The following is a 22,731-nucleotide window of genomic DNA, read 5'->3' as shown; positions in this document are numbered from 1 at the left end:
CTTAAAAGAATAAACTGCCTTTTGGGACTTTCAAGCTTTTCTTTTGTACCATTTTATTAAGTGGTGGTAATACCTTGTTCATTTTTGCAAAGTAATGTTACATATTTAATTTTATCTAGTTTATTTTGAATAACTGAAATAGGTACTACAAATGCATCTTATCAATTGAAACAAGGCCTTTAGTAAGTCTTGAATAAAAATTAAAATTTAATAAGTTGTTAAATTTACCAATTTTACAATGAATACCATATGTTGTTTAAAGTAGTGAATTAGTATTTTATAAATTATCTATGGTCCCCCCCAAACTGTTACCAATTGATGATATTTTACACTTGCAAAGAATGGATAAATAACATTCAGAAAGTAACATCTAAACAAAGCCTTGAAACAGGTTGCTACTGTGTCACTTTGATATCTGGAGAAAGAGCCTTCCTTTCACTGGGTGCATTCACTACAAAAAAATTGTAGGGCATGTCTAGAGTGTGTCATGTACAGCAAGGAGGAGTGAGTGGAGGAAGAGTTGAGTATAGGAAGTGTGATTAGACAAGAAATGAAGAATGGATCTTGGAGCCTTGTGGACCACAATTAAAGATTATGTCTTTTCTCTGAAATAGAGTGTTAGTGCTTTGGAGTGTTATAGCAGAGTAATAATATGCTATGACTTTGCATTTAAAAAGAGCAAGGATGGAAGAATGAGACTATGGAAATAACACAGATGCTAAATAGGTTCAGAAGTATTTAACTTCAGGATGTTTCAAGCTGGGCCCAAGAGAAGGAAAAGAGAAGAACTGTATATAGTAGGCAAAGGAAAAATTTAAGGGCCTTTTCTGCAAAGATGTTCAAAAATAGAGCAATAAATTTGGGAATGTTGATTATTTAAAAAAGAATTTTATCATATCTGAATGTTGAAGGTGTTAATTCAGTAGGAAGGCAAAAATTAAACATTGTGAAGAAGAAGGGGATAATTACTAGAATAAATTGCTTAAGTATGTGAGACATGATGGCATATAGAGTACTCAGTGGATTTGCTTTAATATTTGTATAATCTTTGATAGGCAGAATGGTAGTTCTTAATAGGTGGGTGATTATGGTGGTGATAAGGGTACTGGAATATTCTCTTTTGATTTCTTTGTATTCTCAGTGAAGTAGAAGTCAGGGTGATTGACAGTGAAGGTGCATGAAGAGGTATTAGATGTTTAAAGAACAGATGAAGGGCTGAAAGAGTCTCCTAGGAGAATGGGAAAATGAATAGACTAGGACAATATCCTGTGATTGCTGAGTAATAACTGCTGGGCCAGTTAAGGATATGGTTGTATTCAAGATAACCAGGAATATATGGTGGGGCTTTTCAGTATTGGGATCTCAAATTGAAGGCAGAACTTGTCAGCATGGTTGTATTTTTCTAACAGGTGTGTTGAGCCACACTGGCAGGATGTGAAGTAGGCTAGAGAAGGCAGAACTTGCCTTCTGGAAGTGCTGTTGCGTGTTTAAGGCTGTGTTTTTGCTATATATGTTTGATGAATGAAGTCAGGGGCAGAGGAGCAAAGGTACAGGCAAGAACGTGATTGTAATGATTGACTAAAGAACTTAGGGTATGTAAGGAAAAACACCAAGAGGGGAGTGGTAATTTTAAATAGAACAGTGAGTTCATAGGAGGCCCAGAGTGGTCTGAAGAAAATTATAAACACTTAAGTGTAAAACCCTGAATGTCAATGTTTATCTTCCAAATGTTAACTTAGAATTTAAGAAAAAAAATGCTTTTGGAAGAAATGTTGTTAAACTATAGCATGATAGCTTAGGTAATTGAATCTTACACTTTTTTAATTCACTGTTATTTATTTTCATTAAGGACTTTATTAACAGGATCAATGATAAAGTGAAATACCTTTAATGATATACTTCTGAGGGTATATAATGACTATTAATCATTTCCTGTCTACCACAATAAAAACTTGCAATTTTATAAATCTTAAAATTATTTAAAAATAATTTTTATTTGAGAGTATTTTTAACACTTAATGCAAACATTAAGAAATTTTGTCTTTTGAGTATAATGCTTCTAGATTACTGAAGGAGACTAAATTCATTTTAACTTTAGCAGTACTTTATTTATTTATTTATTTATTGGTACCGGGGATTGAACTCAGGTCTTTGCGTTTGTAAGGCAGGCCTCCAAACCGCTGAGCTAAATCCCCAGCCCAGCAGTACTTTATTAAAAAAGAGGAAATGAATGATAAAAATATATATCTTTAGTGCATTTAGAGAAGATATTTTTAAGGCCATTAAAACTTCTAAAGGTTAGCCAAGTGTGGTACATACATGTAATCCCAGCACTCGGGAGGCTGAGCAGGAGTTTGAGGCCAACTTGGGCTACACAGTGAGTTCAAGGCCAGCCTGAACTACATAGCAAGACCCTGTCTCAAAAAAAGAAGTAAAATAAAATAAAGAGGTGAAGTATAGTGTTTTGTTTTTGGTTCTGGAGATTGAACTCCAGGCCTTTATGCTGAGCTACATCCCCAGCACTTTTTTTGTTTTGTTTTGTTTTTTATTTTGAGGCAGGGTCTTGCTGAGTTGCTAAATTGGTCCTGCCTCAGCCTCCCAGAGTACTGGGCTTATAGGTGTGTGCCCCCATCGCCAGCTCAGTCAGAATTTGTGGAATGCCTTTCCAACTGTGCTAGTAATATTCTACTGGCTTGATAGTAGTACTGACCTAAGCGTTTGTTCATATTGACTTGATGAGTTAATCTAGATAATTTTCTCTGTATGTAGGTTCTACTTGTTTGTGGGAGGTTATGAAGTGTTTCCAACAGCCATGAATTCTAGAATTTGGAGCATGTTGGGTACACTAAAAGAAACAGTAATATTTACTTTAGAATTTCCAGCCTTTGTATTAGATATCCAAGAAGAGAAATATCCTGTGGAATGCAGTCTCTGAAAATCCTGTCCTAACCTCCTTTTAGAGAGCCTCCTGAAGAGACCACAGTGCAATGGAATAGACTTAGGGAAATGCTGAGTTAGAAGATAAATCTTTTCTTGTAGAATTGGGATAATGACAAGTTAAATGTGATGATAACTCTGAAGGTATTTTGAGCTCCTCTATAAACTCAAGGATTATTTTTTATGGTACTTCAGCTCTAGGTCTTCTGGTGCTTGCTTTTTAGTTATCTACTTACACGAATATAGTTTTTATTCAGTATATGTTGAATTCAGGAATTGAACTTCCTTTTCACTCCAGAGTAATCTATACAGCATGTGCTTTGGGACCCAATATATTATAATAACCTTCATTAAAATAATCCTTTTGATATATCAAATATATGTAGAATTGTTGGCACCATATAATAAATTACTATTTTAATAATATGCATATCTATTCCATAAGATAACTGCCTTTTATGATGTTTCTGAGATTGCAATTTTGTTTAAGCCTTTTTGGCTAGACTAACATGCATCTCTGTATAACTTACTGAGCAGCAATAACAATAAAAAACCTGTTTTGTTACATTTTCGACAAACAAAATACCTGATTTAACAAGAATGCCTATTATGACTTAATAATCCATTTTACATTGATGACTGATATTTGAATTTTATGTTTGGAACAGTAAAATGGACTCAAATCAATCAAGGCATCATATTGACAGTATTATTAGAATTTCATTTGTTTTCATCATGAAGTACGTTTTCTTTTCTTGCAGTACTTAACATAAATTTTAATTTTAAGTCTTTACTTACCAAATAGTAATACACTAAGAAAAGTATCAGACTAAAAGTCAGCAGCCCAGAGATGAATTTTGGCTTTGCCGTATAAGTAGAGTGAGATTCCTTAAGCTGAGTGTATCTTTTCATAGAAGGAAGAAATTAATTCTATGTTGTTTGTCTTACTGGATTTCTGTGACACTGAAATGAGATAATATATATAAACATTTTCTATATTATAAAATACTGCAAAATTTGAGATTCTATTTACTTTTTTAAATAGTGTATCAGTTCACATATAAATTAATTAGTATATAATTGAATTTTTAGGTGTGAATTATAGGTTTTTATGTAGGATTTTCTTATGTTTTTCTTTTTGATAATGGCAAAACCTCAAATAATTTCTTTGAATGAGATGCACATGTGGGTATTAGTCCTTCCTTAGTCCCTCAGGTCTCTCCCTGTGAAGCAACCTTGTGAAGAAACATTGTGTGCAAATAAAAGCATAATAGTAAATTATACACCTTCTGTATACACAAATCATAAGGTATACAATACTGTTGCGTGCCTTGATCTTAGCTATCACTTTGTCCTTGTGTATATACCAGTACTCCTTTTTTCATTTATTCATTTGACAAATATTTATTGATTGTAGGTTAGGTGCAAGTACAATTTTAGATTCTAGTGAAACAGTAGCAAACAAAATAAATTTGATTTTTTTCTGTTGTCATTGGCCTTTTTTTTTTGGTACAGGCTATCAAACTCAGGACCTTACGTTTGTGCTTGTGAGGCAGGCATAGTGCCACTGAACAAAATCCTCAGCCCCTGGGCCTTTTACTTTAATTGGAATAAACATTTGATAAGCAATTAAGCATATAATATGTCGAGTTGTAGTAAGTTCTTTTGGGTAAAAATGCAGTAATTTAGGATAAAAGAATGCTGACAGCTGTTTTTCTATGAGGAGAGGTCAAGGGAGTTTCCCGTTATAAAGGATTTGTGCAGAGATCTAAAAAAACTAAGAGAACCAAGGATCAGACTACAGGAGGTGAAGCTATTCCAGGTGAAACTGGGAAGAACAGTTCAGGAGGCCTGAGGTGGGGGCCTACTTGTGGTCAAGGAACCAGGAGGAAGCTAGTATGGCCGGAGTAGAGGGAAAGTGGTAAGAGGTGGGGTCAGCAGAGCAGGAGACATTGAGGCCGTGTAGTCAGTAGAGCACAGTGTAGAATTTGATAGTAACTCTTATGGACCAGGTGATTTTAGAAATAATTTTAGTGGTGTCATTTCAATTACTAGAGGTTTCTATCTCTTTTAAGTTTATGTTTAAAATCTTACATGAAACAGTTTTTACAAAAATAACATTTATAATCACATTATTTTAATGCCAGCTTTTTTAGTTTAATTTGAATGAAAGAAAAATTCTTAAATGCTATTACAGTCTATGATTATGATTTCATGCCTAAATAGAATTTTTCATTTAAATTTAAAATTATGTAAAATTAAAAAAAAATAACATTCAGTAAGTAGAAGGTTGCATTGTTTAAAGCACCATAATGAAAAACGAGATCATTTAGCCAGAGTAGTGGAGAATATGTAGCCCATATGAAGCTTCTTTATATGTAGGATCTTAATACAAGAATGTTTTTAAGGGAAACAAAACATTCTGTATGTTTTGTGAATATTAATTTAAATCTTAAGGCCATGGTACCTAAAAAATAAACTTCAGATATATCAAATACTCAAATACAAGAAAATAAAGTGACTAACTACCTGAAAAAAATATGTGAACAATTTTCTGTCATAAAATAAACTAAATTAAAATGAAGAATAAAAACTGGGAATAACATGTGTTGCAAATATAAAAATTAATGTTGGAAAAGATCATCCAAACTGGTTCGTAAAAATATAATGTGCTAATTAGAAGTAGACAAAGACCATGAATAAGCAATTCATAATACAGTAAGTAGAAACTTTAGTAACAATATAAACAATTTCTGCCCTATTAGTAGTGAAAATACTGATTAAGAAATGAAATTAGAATATAATGACCTATTAACTTTTCCATTACCATCCACAGTAGCTTTTTCCAACCTTTGCTCCACTCTGGCCAAAACAAGTAATCTTTAAAAATTTCAATCAGAGCATAGCTTGTTGTATCGAGGCCCAAAAGAATGATTACAGTAGTTTCTTATGACTTTTATTCTAAATGTCACATTTCTTTAAATGACCTCCTAAAGGGCCTTACCATGGGCCTGGACCAAACAGTGGAAGCTGGTCATAGCAACAGGCGTACACCTGTGAAAGAAAGAAATGGGGAAAAGCTATAAAGAATGAAGACTTAGGAGAAACATTTTGGGGCAGTTCTTGGGTCAGTTGTGTTAGTTCAGTTTAAGAAAAAGTATACATTTGTAAGAAATATGGTGTGAATCTCAGTATTTAGAAATTTGCATTTATTGAGTGGCCAGTGATATTGAACGTTCTTTTCATGTGTTTATTGATCATTTGAACTTCATCTAAGAATGTCTGTTTATTTCAGGTGTCCATTTTTGAATTGGGTCTTTAATTATTTTGAGTTCTTTATATATTCTAGATACTAGTCATTTGAGGAGTAGCTGGAAAACATTTTTTCTCATTCTGTAAGTTGTCTCTTCACTCTTTTGGTGGTTTCTTTTGGTGTATAGAAGAAATATTTTATAATTTAATATGATCCTATTTGTTGATTCTAGGTATTATTTTTTGTGCAGCTGGGGTTCTGTCCAAAAAGTCTTTGCCTATGCCTGTTTTCAAAAGTTTTACCTGTTATCAAAAGTTTTACCTGTTCTGTTTTCAACATGTGGTTTCAGTTTTAATATTTAGATCTTTACTTCATTTTGATTTTCGTGTAGTGCATGATGAGAGATATGAGTCTTAATTCAATCTTTGGGCATGTGGATTGCTAGTTTTCTCAGCACCAGTTGTTAAGCAGGCTGTCTTTCCTTCAGCAAATATTTCTTTGTCAAAGAAAAGGTAGTCGAGTGTTCCTGGAGTTGTTTCTGCATCCTCTATTCTGTTTGATTGATCTACAAGTCTTTTTTTTTTTTTAATTGCCAATACTATACTGTTTTTATCATTGTAACATTGTACAATTTCATGTCCAGGATTGTAATATGCTATGCTTTTCCCATGTTATTTAGGGTTGCTTTTGCTATTTTAGGTCTCTTGGTTCTATATGAATTTTAAGATTGCTTTCTCTAATTCTGTGAGGAATGCTATTGGTATTTTGATTTGGATTGTGTCAAATCTGTTTAACAATTTTGGAAGTATAGTCTGTGACTATCTTTTCTGAATTACTTAGAAGTCAATGGCACCTTTCTAAATCTCACTGTTGGGCCAGGCATTTAGCTCAGTGGTTCTGCTGCCTGCCTAATAAATCTCACTGTTGTACTTTGTTATCCAATCTCTTCCTCATATTTTTTTCATGGGCCTTGTACCTCTCTTCGCCTTTCTCTTTTATTAACAAGCCATTGTGAAACATTATCTTAGTATATTTGATGAACATATGTTGTATCTTTGGGGTCTTTGAAAGTTGGAAAAGTTTGAGGACTACTGGGTAAAGGATTTTGTCTAGAGTCCTGTTAAATTTTGAGTACATCTTGCAGATGTGCATTTTGCGTCATTAGAGGTTAACATATCAGGCTTGGGGGCTGGAAGAGAGTGGGAATGATATTGTGAGTTGATGGTGCAAAGTTGAGAAGGTACTTTAAATGGCAGTCTGTTCTGATAGGCAAGGTGATGAGGGATGTGGTTTTGGAAAGTAACAGGTTGTTGAAGATGAATTTAGCCTATTTCATGATTTTTTGTTAGCCTGGCTTTTCTCTTTTAAAAATAATTAGTTTGACAGAACTATACAGAAAAACTCATAATTAGAATAGAGGAGAAGGCTAAGGAATTGGTCTTCCAGTTTTGGAAAGGAGAGTTTACTTCTTGGTGGTGTGCCCAGGAATGATGGTGTTACATATGGAAGCAAAAGGCCTTAGCCAGGGCAAGGAGGACATGGGGTAGATACGTAATTTGGTAGGTTGTTGAGGTGAAGTAGGATATGGATTATGATTAGGCATATCTAGTTTCAAAAGTTAGTTACCGAAGAACTAAAAACAAGAATAATAGAGGCAGAAGGTCAGGTGGAGTCAAGCAGGAGGATCTAGGTGGTACAGAAAAACTTTAGTTATCTTTTGAGAAATTTAGTTGTGTCACCAGCATTTTGGTCTTTCTAAATTGTTACTTCCGGAAACTGATAGTTAAATGGCTCTTGTTCCTTTATTTATTTTGTAAAAATTGGGGAGGTGCTATGGTTCATACTTATAGTCCTGTCTACCCAGCAGGTTGAGGCAGGAGGATGTCAAGTTTGGAGCCAACCTGGACAATTTAATGAGATGGTCTTTATAGAGCCAGAACATTGTTCTTATTCTACAACAGACTTTTTAGGGGAGAAATTGGGTTGCTTTAATTAACACTTGGTTTTGGAAGGAATTTTTGCTTTCTACTCATTCTTTTGTCTCTTATGCCATGATGGAAGAATTAAGAAAGAGAGAATGCAGGATATATGGTAGAAGAAAGGTAGCAAGAGAAGTACATGGGGGAAAGATCAGTAAAGAGAAATGAGGAAGATGAAAAGTAAAGAACCAAGAGAGGGACAGGAAATGCACAGATAGGAAGCAGGTAAAAGTAGAAACAGAAAGTGACTAGGGAAAAGGAGAAGAAAGAAGAGAACTTTTTATTTCATTTTCTCTCACCTGCCCTCCTCATGCCCTTGCCTGACTGAGGGACCTTGATGTTACCCTCTTCCCTCTTCTCTCTTCCTGTCCAGGTTTCCAGTTTTACTGACTACTGACTTGACAGCTTTCATCTTTTTCTTTCCTAAACTAGCACTGTGCACAATAATTTATAGGCAACAGACATCGATTATATTGACATTCTCAGTTACAATTATTTTAAACTTTAAAAATAATTATTGAACCAAGCTCACTTGAAAACTCACTTAAACTTGCCATCAAGTTTAAGAAAATCTAATGTATGGTAACAATTTGTAGACTGATAGGAAAATTCATTCTCATGCTTCATTCAAGTTTTAAATCAAAAGCCAAATTATAATATTTTAAGAAAATTTGTTTCTATGGAATTATTTGATAAACAACAAATGAAATTGATGATTCCCAAAAGATTCCAGTAGGAAGTGTTAAATAAGATAAAATGAAATGGAAAATTTAGACATTTAGTATGATAATTTAGCGCCCCTCCCAACAGAAATCTGACTGTCACAATTTAAGTGTAGCATTTGTGGGACTAAAGAGAACTGAGGATGAGTATGGATTTGAATTATACCTCTAGATGCTTCAACTTGTTATTAATTGTGTCATGGATATTTAGATATAGCTTATTTTCACTTCTGAACTTTTCTAATTATGAATAAAACATTCATAGAGTTTGCCATTTATTAGGTCCTAGTGTAGATGTATTATTACAAAAGAAAAATGCTATATAACACTGTCATATTTACTTATGGTTGGGTAGATATAAGATGAAATTAAAAAATCATTATGAATACTCTTACTAAGATCCATTTTTTTTCTTTTTGTATAATAGAATTATATGGACTTTTGTGACTAATCAATTTCATATCATATTTGATCATGTTTTCAGAGGATTTAATTCTTGTATTAAAATCTAATAAAATTACCATATTTTGATCAAGTAGCATATTCTTGTATAATAGTATTTTATATCATCTTTCATTTGTATAATTATGTTAAATTGTATAATTTCTTTGGCAGCGCATTTGTTAATAATGAAAGTCCATGGAGTTTTTCCGCTAAAGAAATGTAGATAGAGTTATGCTATACAGATACAATTTTTTACTATTTAACTACTTTCCAGTATTTGATGAGAATGTAAAATTTAGAGGTCTCATTTTAATTTAGTTGTTGTTCATAATTTTGGAAGTTATGCTATGGAATTAAGTCATACTGCTTCTATACAGTATATACAGTATAGAGATATACTATGCTTTTAAGGAGTTGGAGTAATTAATGTGAATAATTAAGATATTTGGTGGATGAGGAATAAAACAAGAATGGACTACCTGTACTGTGGAAAAAAACCATTTATTCATTTTTTTTGGCCCCACAGGACTACGAAAGACTAATTTAATTTTGTCATTTCTTACTGGTTTCTTGGGTGATGTGGGGAGATGTTGCTTCTTTCCAAGTTCTCTAAAGCTGAGTTCGCTTTGACTTTGTGCTGAGCAGCTCTACAGTTTGATTTGGGATTAGCAAACAAGGGATTGTCCCTTATGTCCTTCTAATTTTCCTTACAGCCCATTAGCTGGTTGGCTGGAAATTAGACGGCTTTTTGCTTAGTCACTTCTAAGAAAGGTAGCCCAGTGAAATGACCATGTCTGGGTGTCTGAAGATGATGGGGAGGATGTCACCAGTGTTAGCTAATCGGGCTTTTAAGTGGTTGGTAGAAAAGACTGTTACACCTCTGAGAATGTGGAAATTTACATCGCAAGGCTCTTTGTAATGATTTCATGTTTCCTACTTGCTTATATTTATTCACTCATTCATTAGAGTATTGGAGGTAGCTAATGAAGTAAAATTTGGCAAAATATGAAATTAGAACCAGGAAAAAAATAGACTGTAAGAGAATATCAAGACTAGGGAAAAACTAAATAGACCATAGCATATATGGATAACTTCTACTCTAGAGCTATTATTTTGTCTTTAAATTTCCCAAGGTCCAAAATGAGAAAGGAGATAAAGTAATATATTGCAGTCTTAAAAGAAAACGTGTCCCATTGCAGGGGAAGCAAAGCAAAGCTTTTCATTGTATTTGGCTCTAATAGAATTTATTGAGGAGGCTTTAATATTGACTTTTGTGGTAACAATGCCCTTGACAGTATCACTGCAGCTGATGCAAGAAGTGTATTCATAAGGCTGTCTCTTGCAGAATTGAGAATCCTGTAGTGAAAATAGAGGCCATGACACCAAAATCATATCTCTTTTTGGCCGAAGAATGCAGCTGTCTATAAGTTGATTTTATTAAAAAATATAATGTAGACAGAATAATGGATAGACTGGAGTGTTTTAAAAATCATTTTAGTATCACTTCTCTTAGATAATATATAATGAATATATGAATAATTATTCTTTAGGAATAGTTCTCAATTGCAGATTTCCTATATTTGTTTAAGAATCTATATGTAGGATTAGGAACATTTACTAGTTAGTTTATTATGTGATTTAAAACATTTTTTGAATACCTATAATTTATTTGAAAATTATTGGAAATATTTTTATTAAAATAATTTTTTGTTCATAGAAATATAATCTTCATAAAATTATTCAAATTTTGTCTCATTAGGATTAAAATACTATTTTGATTATTGAGTTGAAATTTCCAATTTTAAACTTTAACTTTCACTTAAAATTTTCAAAATATAGTTTACTTATTGATGTCTCATTATTTCTACTTAGCTATTCTTTTTTGTTTTTAGGGGGCAGGTGTTTGAGACAGGATCTCATTATGTAGTTCAGGCTAGCCTTGAACTTGTGGTGATTTTCCTACCTCAGCCTCCCAGGTTCTGGGATTACTGATGTGTGTCACATTGCCTGGCAATGACTTGATTGTTTTTAATTTCATGTGTAGATTTTATGTTGTTGGCTTCTTGTATAACCAGTCTTTCTGTATAGATTTTAAAGATAAGTAATTGAAGAGCTGAGAAGTTTCCAATTGTATGAAACAGTTTTCATTTTGGAGGGTTTTTAAATAATTTTAATGCATATTGATTTTATATATTAATGTGTTTCATTGTGACATTTCTATACCTGCATATATTGTATTTTATCATTTTTACAGAGAGAGTGTTTCTAAAGAACTTGGTTAGCTGTTGCGATTCAAAATTCTACATTTCTCAGTAGATCATTTTTGAGAGACGCTTTGATTTATTAGCTTGGAAGTGCAAAGCCTTTTATGTTAGGTTTTGCTAATATGTTATTTATGAAAAATTACTACAAGTAGGAGTTAATCCTTAATTACTATTTCTTGTGAGCTGGACAGTGTGCTAGATATATAATGTGATATTTTATTTATTACTGTCAATCTTGCAGAGGCATTTTCTTCTAGGCAAAAATATCTAAACTTGAGAAGATTAACGAATTTGATCAGAATCAGAGTGGCAGATTCAGATTAAAAAGTTTCTTGATGCTTCAGTTTACATTTTATCTATCCACCGTTGCCTGGTTGCTAAATCAACAGACTTTCAGTCAGAGAGACCACAGTTCAGATCTTCTTTGCTATGAATATGTGAGCATGGGGAAAGTCACGTAAGCTCTCTGAGATAAGATTCATTATTGACAAGAAGTGTCAAGTCCTGTAAACCTCACAGAGTTGATTTGAAAATTAGGTAATGTTTTCAGTAGTATTTAACACTGGGCTCAGAATATAGCTAAATACAATAAATGGTGGCTATAAAGAAAGAAAAAGCTCTCATGTCTCATAAATGTAGTTTTTCAGTATTTTTTATGTTTGTGGCTACATTCCACTGTAACATTTTTAGTTCTTTTTAATAGTGTTAATGCCTAAAGATAGGAAATTACCAGCAGGTGGAGCTCGGTGTTAGAAAAACCAAATTTCTGAAAATCAGATATTTTATTCCTTATATTTTAAAAATAAAATGAAACAAATTCATACAATTTTGAAGTTCATAAGTGATATTCTATTTTTATATTGTCATCCTATAACAGAGTTCTAAATATGTAGAAATAATGCTTTATTCTTATGTAAAATTTTTTGACATGACAGTTCATTGACATGAATAAAGCATTTTTAATGAAAGGTTAATTTATAAAGACTGGCTTACCAGTCTTGATCATTTCACTCAGTAAAGTGAATGGATTGATATTCTCAAATTTAACTTGTCAAACCTCAAATATGTCACTCAGACAGAAATATATTTCTTATTAAATGACATTGGCTATCACCTTATTCAGTTGCTCAAAGTCAAGATCTTGGGAATCACCATTAAGTTCATCTTCTTTTAAAGTTTTGCATCTGTCCTAACACAGATTTTCTTGGTATTTCCTCAAAAATTTATCCCAATGGCCTCTTGTCAGCCTCTCTACTGTGATCATCCCGGTAAAACTCACCATTTAGTGTAATCTGAGCTACTTTGGACGGTGTATATGCTTGCTCTCTTGCCCGTCCTACATTTTTACTTTATACATAATTAAAGCTATCTGAATATGTAAATGATCTCATATTTATCCTGCTTTGATCCCCCCCTGTGGTATCATATAGGAGATGTGATCAAAAAGTACGGTGAATGTTCAAATTTGGAAAGGAATTGTCACAGTAAAAGACATGTTGCTGGGCCGGGGATTTAGCTCAGTGTTTCTAGCACCTGCCTCACAAGTGCAAGGACCTCAGTTCAATCCCTGGTACCAAAAACAAAACAAACAAACAAAAGACGTGTTGCTGTTAATTCTTCTCAAAATACCGCCCCCCAACACACTTACCTCATCATTCTTGTCACTTTCTGAAGCAGTTCTGAAAGTCTTCTTTCAAAGTGTCTTTACTTGCGTTGCTTTGACTGCTTTGATGCCATGAACCAAGTCGATCCAGTGAAAAAGGTAGATTCGGACACACTGTAATATTTTTACAAACCGGACATTCTGTTGGATGGTACGGTTTTGGTTACATTGTGTAGACACTCAGGAAAGAAGATTTCCTGAACTGCTTCAGAAGGTGGCAAGAATGATGGGATGAGTGTGTTCAAACTCAAGGGGGAGTACGTTAAGGGGGATTGATGGCGATGTGTCTTTTACTGTGATAAATACATTTTAAAAATTTAAATATTCGCTATATTTCAGTCACAACTTTTAAGTAGAAAAAATTCATCTTCCTGACCATAGCCTGAACTAGTTCCCACCTGTCAAACCTCACCATCTTCTGTCATTCTTTCATATTGATTACACTTCAGTCATTCTGTTCTTTGATTACATCAAGCTTCTTCTTAGCTCTTGGTCTCTTTCCTCCCTTTTTAATACTTTTTGCACAATTCTAACAGTCTTCTTTTCATCATTCCAGGTAAAATAATATTATTTTGAGAGATCTCTCATGACTACTCCAGCTAGAATTAGCCCTCATATGACCTTCCAGACCCTACCATCATTATTTATTTATATAACAGTAAAATAAAATTAGGAAATTATTATAGCATCTTTGGAGAGTCTTTCCTGGTAATAGAATATTTCTGGTGAGATATGTTATATCAGGGACCGAACCTAAGAAGCATAGCATTATGGTTAATTGCATAGATTCTGTAGCACAGTTGCTTGGATTTGAATCTTGCAACTATAGTTACTGACTATATAACCAGGGGAAAATTAGATCTGTAATCCAAGGCTTGTAATAGAACTGATCTCATAGAGTTATTGTGAGGCATTAAGGGAGATAATCCACCTAAAATTGATGACAACAAAGCCTATCTGTGAGAAACTTTGCATCCCATGTTGCTTGTTAGTTCTTAAATTTAAAATTCTAGAATATTATTCTTAGAATATAAAATGGAACATTTCTTAATAGACATGATATAAAGATGAATTTTTTGAGCAACAAAATAAAAATGTGGTTATACAAAAAGGAAAAGTAGTAGAAATTATTCAAAGAAGCAAGGCTTAAATTTTTTTTAAAAAAGTGAGCCAGGTATGATGCCACATTCCTGTAATACCAGTACTCTGACAGACTGAGGCAGGATAAATTGCAAATTTGAGCCCAGCCTCAGCAGCTGAGGGACTTAGTGAGAACCAGTCTAAAAAAAAAAAACAAACTGGGGGTGTAGTTCAGTGTGGTGTCCTGGGTGTAATCCCCAGCACTACAAAGGGGGGGTGGGTATTAAGTGCCTTTAATTGGAAATGGAGCCAAAGGATATAAAGGAGGAAGCATTTATCTTAGAATTGTGATCCAGGAAGGTTTTACTAAGTAACACTAGTCTGGTAAGTCCCTTACTGATTTTGTTTTCACAAAATTCCTTGAATTTTGACCCATTTGAAAGAATTTTCTGCAGAAGGACTGAACATCTGGTATCTTATCATTGCATAGTACATTCTTTTTAAAAAATGAATTTATACAACAAGTTTATACAAGTTAACAAGTTAGTATAAACAGATTATCAAAATAAGAGCCTTTTATTCTGATTAAATATTTATGGTTTTGAGTATTCCAGACAATGTGTCACTTCTCCAGACCATTGTATGTTGTTAAGTTCAAGGAATTGGTGCTGTGAGGAAATTTTAAATCTTTATTCTGTTGGGATCTTACAGATCATTTACACATAATTTAGACCCTTTTCCTTAGAATCAGAAGACTTGTAAAGTATGGGAGAACTATAAAGAATAATAAAAGTTAAAAAATATTTGGTTAATAAAAAGCTTGTTATCCCAGTTATGTGCAAACTTTTGTTTCAAGAATGCTTGAAAGTTTGCTCTATTCTCGGAGATGTCAAGATCTAACTACTTTACAGGGAAAGACTATTTATTTTAAGAAGTCAACTAGAAAAAAAGATGATTCATTTCTGAAATAATGGATTTTCACTTAATTCATGAAGATTTCTTCTTTTTGTTCAGTAAACCAGCATTTTTTGAATATGTCAGTTCCTTTAATCCAGAACTGACTGGTATACTTCCACACCAACAGGGGGAGACGTTATGAAGTGGGAGACCCAAGTATATGCTTTTCTCTCTGGCACTTCTTGTTTTTTTTCCTCAGACAGGAAGGTGTGTGGACAAATTGGCTTCTGTGGACACCTGTCTGTAGCTCTAGCTAAGATTTGACATGGAGTACAAAATGAAATGTCTCCACTGTAAGGGTCCACTGGAATCTGATTCTCACTCCCTATTCTGTAGAAAGTGTGCTTTAAAGATTGACCCACAGCCTTCCACCTCCGAAGTCCACAGATATCAGGTAAGGAGGAAGGGTCTCAGGCCTGCTTTACCCAGGGTACAGATGCTCTCTTAGGATTAGAGTTTTGTGAATCACCTCTTGTATGTTGTTTCTTCAAATGGGAAGAACAGTTTGTCTTGACAAAGTTCAGAACCTGACAATAGACAGTTTTTTTGAACAGTATTGTCAGTCAGATGTGAAGCCAAGACTATTAAAAAAAAAAAAAGGAATGGGAATATTTTAAATTTTCTTTTCTTTTTGTTTCATTATTCTTTTATTCACTTCTCAGATGTGAGAAAATGGGAGCTTTCCAATCCACTGAAAAATACATGAGCATGTAGTTATATATATATATTTGTATTTCTTTTCTTTTTTTCTTTTTCTTTTTTTGTTTGTTTGTTTGGGTTTTTTTTGTTTGTTTTTTTTGTTACTGGGGATTGAACTCAGGCCCTTGTGCTTGCAAGCCAGGTAACAGAACCACTGAGCCAGATCTCCGGCCTCTTGCTTTATATTTTGAAGGCGTGGTAGTCTTCCTCTATCCAGCTCTCTGGTTTTTGGTTGAATTCTTAGGAAGACTTATTTGCCTCTACTGAATGACAGTTATTATCACAAAATATTTTGAAGTTGTATATATAGTTCAGTGTTTGGTGATATGATGATAGTATTTATGAAATAATTAAATTGTTGAGTTCCTGATTTATCTTTTTTATAAGATAATCTTTTTATAAAAAAAATAAGCTATAATTATGGAACTGATTTTAAGCCCTATTAGGTATTTTTCAGAAGAAACACATTAATGTTTCCTCAGGTCCCTTCTAATTGTACATTTAAGGCTATTGCTTTAGGGACTTGTTTCTAATGAAGTTCTAACAGAATAGACTAGCCATGTAGCATCTCCCTTCAGTGTATGTATAGGGGAAGGAATGGTACATAGAAGAAATTGTAAAAGAGTGTTTTATAATCTTGACTCATCAACTGTCAAACTGTTCATTTTGAACTTTTTGGGAAGACAGGAACATGCAGTTTGTCATATTAGGACAACTTTTTAAAATGTATAGCCAAGTGAGGAATCTCATTAGTACTCTTTAGTTCCCAGGTAAGTTATTCTTTGAAATATTCTGATTTCTACTCAGGCTTTAAGATATCTGTCAGTTATTTGATTTTTTGAACCTTTCATCCTCAAGGGAATGAATAGATATTTTTAACCTATTTATAAACTTTAAGCAATAAAGAGTATTTTTTAAAATTCCATATATTAAGCCTCTGATCTTATAAATAATCTTTTTGCTGCCCTATTAAAAGATGTGTAGGGGAGAAAATAAACTATTAAATTTAAAGTATGGATTTGATTTTAAGTAATAGTGTTCCAAATAAGAAGTTGTTATTCTTGCCTTTGAAAAGCTCTTTATTCTCTCTAAGCATTGGCTTTTTAATCTGTAAGTTAAGGACATTATTAAGACCTAATATAGTGTTGAAGGATGAAACATACAGAGCAGTGTGCATATACCAGGTAGTGAGGCGTGGTACATAGCAAGTGCTTACAAGTGCTCAGTGTTATAGCCTTTTTCTTTTCTTTTCTTCTCTTTTCTTTGTTTTTTTTGAAACAGGGTATCACTATGTATCTCAAGCAGGATTTGAACTCATGGAAGTCCTCCTGCTTCATCTTCTGAGTGCTAGAACTTGAGCTGCATACCACACCTGGCTATAGCCATTTTCAAAGCATATCATTATTCTTTTTGCAATGGAGATCTCAAATGATGTATTAGAGCTGTCCTCTTTGACATAACCCTTAATCCATTTCTTCCAAAAATTCAAAATTTTTGAAGTTTGCACAAAATTCATATATGCTACCTAGAAAAATTCAAAGTATAAGAATTTGAAAAGAACGCATTTCCTTATGTTCCATCATTAATGAATCACTAGACATTGAAGGGTTAAAAGCTTGGCAGTAGTGATGTTACTCTGTTTTATTCATTTCATAGTACATTTGACATTCCACTGAGTTACATTTAATGAATTTATGAGTTCCTGAATGATCTGAGCTTTGGATGTCTATATTCAAAGGCCTTTTTCCTATCTTAGAATTTTCTGTAATGAAACAACTTGTAATCATTTTACGTGTCATTAATAATTTATAGTTTTCAGTCATGTCTAATCTCTCCTTTTACCATTTCAGACCAAAAAAAAAAAAGATGTATGTGTGTGTGTGTGTGTGTGTGTGTGTGTGTGTGTGTCTGTTGGTCTGTCTGTCTGTCTTCATAATAGCATCATCCAGTCTTATGATTATGTTTTATTAACTGGTCTATTTTTGTTTATATCACATTCTTGAATTCAAAATAGTGCAATATTTTTAGGTGTAAGTTAACCATACTTTTATATATAATGTTATGAAATTGAATGTAATAATTGTTTTAAGTATAAAAAAATTACAGCACTTTAGTACCCCTTTCCCACACCCTAAAATTTTGACATTGACTGATCCACATTTGGTTGATTTTCTGGGTATAATGTAGGCAGTGTGGTATAGTGGGAAGGGAAGTGAGAGGTTAGATTGGTCATATGTGTTTTGAGGCAAGTCATTTCACTCCATTTTTTTCCTCCTCTGTGAGGTAGAAAAATTGAAGTAGAGAATCTATAACTAGGAGGTTCTTGCTGCCACTGATCCTATGTAAAAGACTTTTACTATATGAGCACATTGAAAAAAGTTATAGTAGAAAAATTGTAGCTTGATAATTTTTACTCTTATTTATGATGTTAATCTTTATAGTAATGCCATGAACATATATTGACCAAATTATTTTTGGCTTGGGAGTTGGTTGCCTTTAACTAATTGGTTAATTTTGTGGTGCTTATAATCAAACCTTGAGCCTTGCACATGCTAGGCAACTGTGGCCACATCCTCAATTCTTGATTGTCTTTCACATTCCTTATTTTTTTGCTGATATCATTTATGGGAAACAATATTTTGTACCTCAAAAAAGAGAGGAAACTTCAAACCATGTGTGCTAACTACTGTGAAAATCTATGCTAGCAAAACAAGTTAAAAAAAATTAACTAGTTTTCCAGATACTTCATTGTAGTTTAAGCTAGAGAAGGAAAATCCTTGATCTTGCTAAATTATACATACTGCTGTAGAGCTCCCTGGAATTATCAAAGCTTCTGCTAGGAAAACTGTCTTTAGGACGGCAGACACACTTCTGACAGTAGAATTTGGGGAAGGTTTGTATCACTATAGTTAGAAACAAGGTTCTAAAACCTGAATAGGAAATGAAAAATAAAAAATGTACAGATATATACTTTAATTTTATTATATACAATTTATTAAACTAATGCAATTTTGCCCAGTTCTGATTAATACATTTCTTTCTTTCTTTTTTTTTTGCATCAGGGATCGAACTCGGGTCCTTGTGCTTGCAAGGCAGACAGTGGAACCACTGAGCTAAATCCCCAGCCCAATATATTTCTTGTAAGGCTCATTTTTAGGGGTATATTTAAAGCAGCTAAAGATTGCACCCATTATATTTCTTGTAAGGCTCATTTTTAGGGGTATATTTAAAGCAGCTAAAGATTGCTTTACAAGGAATATGTGGAGTGATTTGTGAGCTCAGTTTCAATTTTCTAGGACTACCATAACAAATTACCACCAAGTTGGTAGCTTAAAGAGACACAGATTTCTTCTTGAACAAGTATAGAAAAAGAGTCTAAAATCAGTATGTTGGCAGGATTGATTATTACTGGAGGGTCTGAAAAATATTTGTTCACTGCATCTCTCCTGGCTTCTCATGGCTGCTTGGCATTCCTTTTTGTAAACACATTACTACTTCTTATCACTTTCTTGTCTGTTTTTCTTCCTCATATTTCTGAGTCATCTTCTGAGGAACTAGTCACTAGATTTAGGACCCACTCATATAATCACAAATGATCTCATTTTGAGATTTTTAATCTAATTATACCTACAAAAGCTCCTTTTCCAAATAAGGTTATATTGAGGTTCTTGGTAGATGTATCTTTAGGAGGAACACCACACCCTGTATAGTTTGTGTCTATCTCCCACAAATATACCTTGCTACCGAAATACAGTTCCAGCCTTTTTTTAATTTTTTATTTTGAGAAAGGGCCTTGCTGAGTTGCCCAGACTGGCCTTCAACTTGCATTCTTTTTTCAGCCTCACAAGTAGTAGCTGCAATTATAAGCATGTGCCCCTGTAGATATTCTTTGATTATCAAGAAAGTTCTTAAAACTTAAGGGTGAAATCCTTAACTATGAAAAAAACTGGTTCTTCTGCTCTTTCTTTCTAGTGTTTTTGACCATTTGCTCTGTTAGCCTTTGAAAGTACTGTTTTGGTAAAGGCCATGTATCTAAATAACTGAAATTTAAATTCAGCTGCAGTACTTGATACCAAATTTATGGTTTTAATCATTCTATTTTTCCTTTCTTAAATATCTGTTTTCCAGATTCCAGCTATATTGTGAGTTCTCTTGCCCAGACCACTCACAAAAGAATTTTCTTTAAAGTTTGGTCAGTAAATACTTAATTTGCTCCAGTAATATAATAAACAGGACTTTCTTGGCTGGTAATATAAATAGATATAGACACTTGTTTAGAACCTGAGTTCTTTCTGGTCCTGAGTTTGATTCTAATTCAGAGTTGGACTGTAAACAACATATCAGAGCTTCTTCTAAAACAAAATCATTTTATAGTACTATTCAACCCGAAACATTATAACAATATTTTTATTTTCTTAGCTTTTTATTAGTCTGTTTGAAGTGCATAGTGATTACATTCATTGTAGTTTTTCAATGACTTTTTTCTAATTCTGTCTGTAGAAATGTCCCAGTAGAATATTTTTGTGTATTATAGTGCATACTTTTGCATGTTGGAACTTGCCTATATATTTGAATGGTAGCAGCCATAATTACTAGCATGTAGAAAGGATTTACTAATTACTGAGTGCAAGGAACTTTGCTTAGTCCTTTACCTGCCACATTTGATCCTTACAGCTGTCTTATTAGGCAATACTATTTGTTCTAACAGACAGTGCTGTTATTATTTCCAGAAAGGAAAATGGATACACACGATATTTTCTGTTTGAGCTAATTCTATATTAGACTATCCCTTGCCTCCTTCAGACGACTCATTTAATTTTTTATGTTTCAGAGGATTGCACACCTGATTGGTATACTTAATTTATCTTTAGCATGAAAAAAATGAAAATATTGTTTAAATCTCAAGTAAAAATATTTTAATTATTTGGTAAGTACATAACTGTACTTAGATAATATCCCATTTAGCTAATAGAAATAGCTATCCCCTATAGATTTCTTAAGTCTGCCTCATGAGAACTACATGTTATATTTCTAGTGAAATTACATTTTTGCATTAGTCTACCAAAAGATTTTAATGAACTAGGACATGGTTATTAGAGACACTTTTATTGTTTTTTTGTTTATTGCCCTGGTACCAGGAATCAAACTCAGGGCCTTGTGCTTACCAGGCAGGAGCAGGGCCATTGAGCAGCATCCCCGGCTCTTTAATTATTGTTTAATTAAGATTATCTCTTATTGAAGTACTGTTTTCTGTTGGTAACTTCATGTATCAGTATGCTACAATTTCAGCAATACTAATAAAAGATCAGAATTTTACTTGGAATAAGGTGTAGATATGTAAGATTTCTATTTACAAAGTATACAAAATAATATGAAAAAGTTGTTCAATTGCAATGAGTAATATTTTTGCCCATTATGGATATTCTTATTAAAGACTAGAAAAACTAGTAGTATACCTCTATTCTCTCAGCTTATTAGTGAGAAATATTTTATAGTCTTTGCAGTTTATCATTTATTAACAAATTATGGTTGCATGTATTTTTAGGGTAGGAAATGATATAATTAACATTAAAGATTATAAAATAGTTGTTCATTATTATAACCATCACACTGCCGTATTTAACATTGTCTCCCTCCGTCACTCCCTTTCTCCTTCCTTATGTCTCCATTTCTGGACAGGATCTTGCTAATGGTTCAGACTGGCCTTGAACTCTGTCTGTGGCCTCTGCTGGCCTTAATCCTCCTGTTTCAGCCTTTTGAGTGCTAGGATTGTAGTTGAGTACCACCACGCCCAGCTCTTATTGTTTTGTTAAGTTGTGAGATTTTCTTCTGGTTCCTTTAGTTTCTGATTTGATTCTAATAAAATCTTGACCAAGTCCGTGAAACTGCAAACGTTCTCAGTTACTATTAACAAAAGGAGCTCTGAACAGATGAGAGGATTATTGGTGCATGTGCAGTACCAAAATACTAAATAGTACATCCATTCATAGAAGTTTTTGATAAAGTTGGAAGCTCCAACATTTACAAAATTAAACATGTACGTAGTTAGTGGTCTTTATAGTGTCCTTGTGTAGTCCTCTACAACAAACGTAAAACCAATAAAATATATCCTTTCTACCCCTAGAAAGCAGTCAACAGAGGAAAAATAATGAAACCAAAATAACAAAAATCAAAATTATTTCAGACATCTGGCCTAAACCTTTTAAATTATCATCTGAGAAATATTTTCTTTAAGTGTGCAGTATTTGGTTTCTACAGACAATGATACCCCAAATCAAGTTTATAATTTGTTATAAGTTACTGTTCTTTACCTTTGAAGTAGTAAAGATTTTTATACTATGTCTTTGTAGCTTCTTGGCTTATAAGTAACATTAAATAAAACAATTGGTAAATTACTTTTCTGAATAACATACACATGAATTCTGCATCCATTTTGAATATGGAAAATCACAAGAGATCACCATTCTTACCTGAGAAACAAAAAAAGGGCAACAAGATCCAAAACAAAGGTTTTTTTTTTTTTTAATTTTATTGAGTTTATTGGTACATTTTAGGGATACAGTACAGTTACATTCATTGTTGGGATCATGTACCTTTACATGGCAAGTCTTGATTCTCATTTTTTCCCCTTACCTCTGCCCTCCCTTCACCCCCTCCTCCCCTCCCCATCTACAAACACTTTATTTTCATCTTTTCATTCTCTCACATTTTTTTCTTTTCCCTTTTTGTTCTT

The 22,731-nt window shown here is 33.2% G+C and overlaps 1 protein-coding gene across 2 annotated transcripts in view; it reads left to right on the top strand.

Moving 5' to 3' along the window:
* Fer (FER tyrosine kinase) overlaps nucleotides 1-22,731 on the top strand; it is a 360,047-nt gene that overhangs the window by 101,571 nt on the left and 235,745 nt on the right. Inside the window, exon 1 of one of the 2 annotated variants that reach the window (XM_033767416.1) lies at nucleotides 15,516-15,693. The exons of the other annotated variant lie outside the window; for it this stretch is intronic. Coding sequence (XP_033623307.1) covers nucleotides 15,565-15,693 — 129 coding nt within the window. The 5' untranslated portion in view covers nucleotides 15,516-15,564. Of the gene's footprint in view, nucleotides 1-15,515; nucleotides 15,694-22,731 lie in introns of those variants that run through there. 2 annotated transcript variants of the gene reach the window in all.

This window comes from Fukomys damarensis, unplaced genomic scaffold (genome assembly GCF_012274545.1).
Source record: "Fukomys damarensis isolate Sample0158 unplaced genomic scaffold, DMR_v1.0_HiC HiC_scaffold_3, whole genome shotgun sequence".
NCBI classification, from domain to species: Eukaryota; Metazoa; Chordata; class Mammalia; order Rodentia; family Bathyergidae; genus Fukomys; species Fukomys damarensis.
Note: the sequence above shows the minus strand (reverse complement) of the source record. Positions and strands in the feature narration are given on the sequence as shown.